The sequence below is a fragment of the Chaetura pelagica genome, unplaced genomic scaffold (assembly GCF_000747805.2).
Source record: "Chaetura pelagica isolate M959 unplaced genomic scaffold, ChaPel_1.0 scaffold46, whole genome shotgun sequence".
In the NCBI taxonomy this organism is placed as follows: Eukaryota; Metazoa; Chordata; class Aves; order Apodiformes; family Apodidae; genus Chaetura; species Chaetura pelagica.
In genome coordinates, this window is record NW_009954102.1 from 527,508 (window position 1) to 530,923 (window position 3,416).

Consider the following 3,416-nt stretch of genomic DNA (forward strand, 5'->3'; position numbering starts at 1 on the left):
ATAAGGAATTTTCAAAATCTAGCAGTGGCCTTAAAACACATTTTCTGTTTGGTTAAATTGAATCTGAAAGAGGATATTAATCCTTTCAGCTTTTGAAAGGTACAGGTTCTACTGAATAAAAAAGGTAAAATGACCTCTTTGCGACGTGGTTTGGATGTCAGCCAGCACATACTATTTAAAATTAGGTGGATCTCCAGTTATTAAAGGAAAGACAACATATTTTGATGAGAGTGATGAACATTCAGGTATTCTGCTGCTCATACAAGTTTGAAGAGATCCTAAAACTGACTAAAAACCAGTGCACATTTTCTTGAAGCCTACCCAATGCATTGTACTTTCTCTTAACTTTCTCCTTTCAAGTTCCTTTCCTGTGGTATCTTTGACATTTTGGTTTCTTTGTCTTCATTACTACTTAATTCTCTGATAGAGAAGGTGTTTAAGGATTAAAATGCACAGATAAAACTGTCGTAGCTGAAGTATCCAAAGTAAAAATAAAAGTATTTTAAAAGTCAAAAGGTAAAGGCTAGAATAAAAACTTAGGCTGAACTATATAAAGTCAGTCAGGTTATGAACAGATTCAGGTATTTTAGCAATGTGAAGGAAATGGTTATGTAAATACACACAAGTATTAACATCAAACTGCATTAAATTATGTAAACATACACATCTTCTGTGATCAATACAAACATCTGCTTGTCTCAGGGCACTACTGCAGCATAGCTCGGATTTGTTTTGAAGTAGATTCATCGTTCAGGTGTTTTGTAGTGAACCTAGAAATTACAAGTTGAAACAGTATTTTATCCAGTGAGCAGGGATTAAAAAAAAGGTCTGAAAACTTCAGTGCCCCTTTTTGGCATCTGTGCAGTTCAAATACACAAAGGAGGAACTTACATGCTCCTCTAGTCACTGATTGCTGGAATGTAAGTAATTTTTAAATACCCATTTACATTAATTATTCCCTGTTAATGGGTGGAGAATCATGGCTAAATTCTGACCACTGTTTGCCCTCCTTTTATGAGACTGTCATAATTTTGGGTCAAAGTGATCTCTTTTTTTCCAGTTAAAGGCTACAAACGAAGCAAAAATCATGAAAAGACCTAAGAAATAGGGCAAATGCTAAAAGGACACAGGAATCTAGACTGAATTTTGGCATCATCTATAAGCCTAATTTTAAGCAGTTTTCCTAAATGCCCTGGGAGCACTGATGAGCTGTAGTGTGTTTTTTTCCATTTAAGTCCACAACATTCTCCACTGCTTATGTTCATAGGGAGACTCAGTATCACCTATGCTCAAAACACACCTGATACCCACAGGACTTAACTCCACACCAATTTTAGTTCAATAAGCAAATATGGAGGTGGTTATGGATGCAGCTCTCACTCTATCCAAGCATCCAACAGCAAGAGAATTTAATAAAGCTCTGAAAAATTAGTACCAAAGACTCCCTTCTCAGCTTCAGAGAAATGTCAGACTTGAGTCTTGCCTCCAAAGACAGCACCTTAAATACTAAGCTGCAGGATGGGATTTAGGTTGCTGTTTTTCTGAAGTTGTAGCATTTAGTAAAATGGATTAAAAAGTGTTATGAAAAGGGAAAGAAAAAAGGGTCTGAGAAACAGAAATTCTACTCTTCACTTCTAAAATGTTCTAGTTCCTGGGGTATTTTACAACAAATCTTAGCTTAGATGTATTATCTAAGTATTGTTTACCTTTCAGATGGCTAAGTTTTAGGTGATAAAACAAACCTCAAGTGTCTCTGAAGAAGGACATTACTTAAGTAATTCCTTATCAAAATGAAATGGAACTGTAAGGAATGAGTATTACTTAAGAAAACTGCAGGTGAGGAAGGCAAACCTGAAAGGCTACTTTCCTAATTAAATCAAGCTTCTAAGGTGAGAGTCTTACATTTAAAGAGACTGGGAGAAAAACAAAGAGGAATGAATTTGTTAAGGCTGAATGAATTATTCCACACATACCTGAGAGCATTCAGAAGTCCTTCCACAGTGTCAGGTGGTTGTTCCTTTAAAACTTTAATGCATCCCTTCATCTGGGAACAGAAGCATGGCACTATTGAACAATAATATATGAATTGCACTAGCTGAAAACAAGGAACAATTTCACCATAGACAGGTAAGGTTTTTTTTCCTACTGAGTGTTAATGCTGCTTTACATGACACAGTAAAAACACTGCAGCTTGTTAAAAATTAACTTAAAAAGCTAACTTTTGAGAAAATATCTAATATAGTAAGCATTTGTAGATAGTAAATGATGTATCAAGTTTATCTATTTTAACTTGCACATGATTTCTCCAACTCCAACTTAGAACAATGTCAAGAACAGCTGAAACAAGCTAAAAAATCTCCAGATTCTGGAAGAGAGTTCAATGTTTTGCTGGTATCAACTATCAGAAGAGATGTTTCAACTTTGAATTGTATTTTTATGCTAGCATACAAGGAAGTCATTTTCAGTATTCAGTTTTTAGCTGTAAACCTAACTGGTGGTAACTGAAGGTGTGTTTAATAACTAGTGGTTACAGATTATCTGAGACAAGAAGTCTGTGATGTTAATTTTATCCACCACACTGAACCAACATCTTTGTGGAAACTGTAAAAAACAGGCTGAAACTCTGTCCAAATTTACACAAGGGGAAATGAAGTTGAGAAAGCAGAGGTACAACTCATTTGACCTACCATACAGACTCCCTGTCTAGTCAGTAGAGGGAAATAAGAAATTCCTCCAACTTACTCAGAATATACTTTGGTATGTAATGATTTGTGTTCCTTAAGTACCTGTTTTCTCCCCATTGCTAGGAAGACATCTAATAACTGTCCATAAATTAGTCTACATTAATTCCATCTTTAAAAAAAAACCACAGAAGAATCTCTAACCTAATTAGGCAAATTAAGATACAGGACCATGTATTCATTTTTAAAAACAGAGCCATACATCTCCTGCCTCCTACTTAGCTAACTCTCCTGTCAGATCACAGGGCTTTAGGACAAACGTGAGACACAAAGCACACACATTGTATAGCTGGTCCTATCAACCTTGTATTGTGTTGGCTCTGTAGAGGATGAATTAGAAGCCAGGAAGCCTGAACTCAATTCCTGGGCTCCATCTGCTGCAATCAACCTTGAGCAAATCAACTCACTTCCCTGTAACAGATCTTTCCCTCTGTGAAACAGAGTCAGAGGAGCTCTGGTAAAATACTGGTATCTGCAGATGAAAAATGCTACCAAAGGCCCAGAGTCATGGAGCACAATAATGTATTTACTTTTTCTGTTCTCTTTTGAAGTAGGCTCTCTTGTGAAGGGGAAGACTTAATCATAGAATCATAGAATCATAGAATCCCAGGGGCTGGAAGGGACCTCGAAAGCTCACCCAGTCCAACCCCTCTGCGAGAGCAGGGTCACCTAGAG

General features: G+C 36.6%; 1 protein-coding gene across 2 annotated transcripts in view; it reads right to left on the reverse strand.

Moving 5' to 3' along the window:
• Positions 1-207: 207 nt before the first annotated feature.
• The window catches only part of FAM49A (family with sequence similarity 49, member A), a 40,482-nt gene continuing 37,273 nt past the window's right edge, over positions 208-3,416 (reverse strand). For both annotated transcript variants that reach the window (XM_010002365.1, XM_010002364.1), the window contains 2 exons: positions 1,974-2,044; positions 208-770 (listed from right to left, as the gene is read on the reverse strand). In XM_010002365.1, coding sequence (XP_010000667.1) covers positions 707-770; positions 1,974-2,044 — 135 coding nt within the window. In that variant the 3' untranslated portion in view covers positions 208-706. The remainder of the gene's footprint in view (positions 771-1,973; positions 2,045-3,416) is intronic.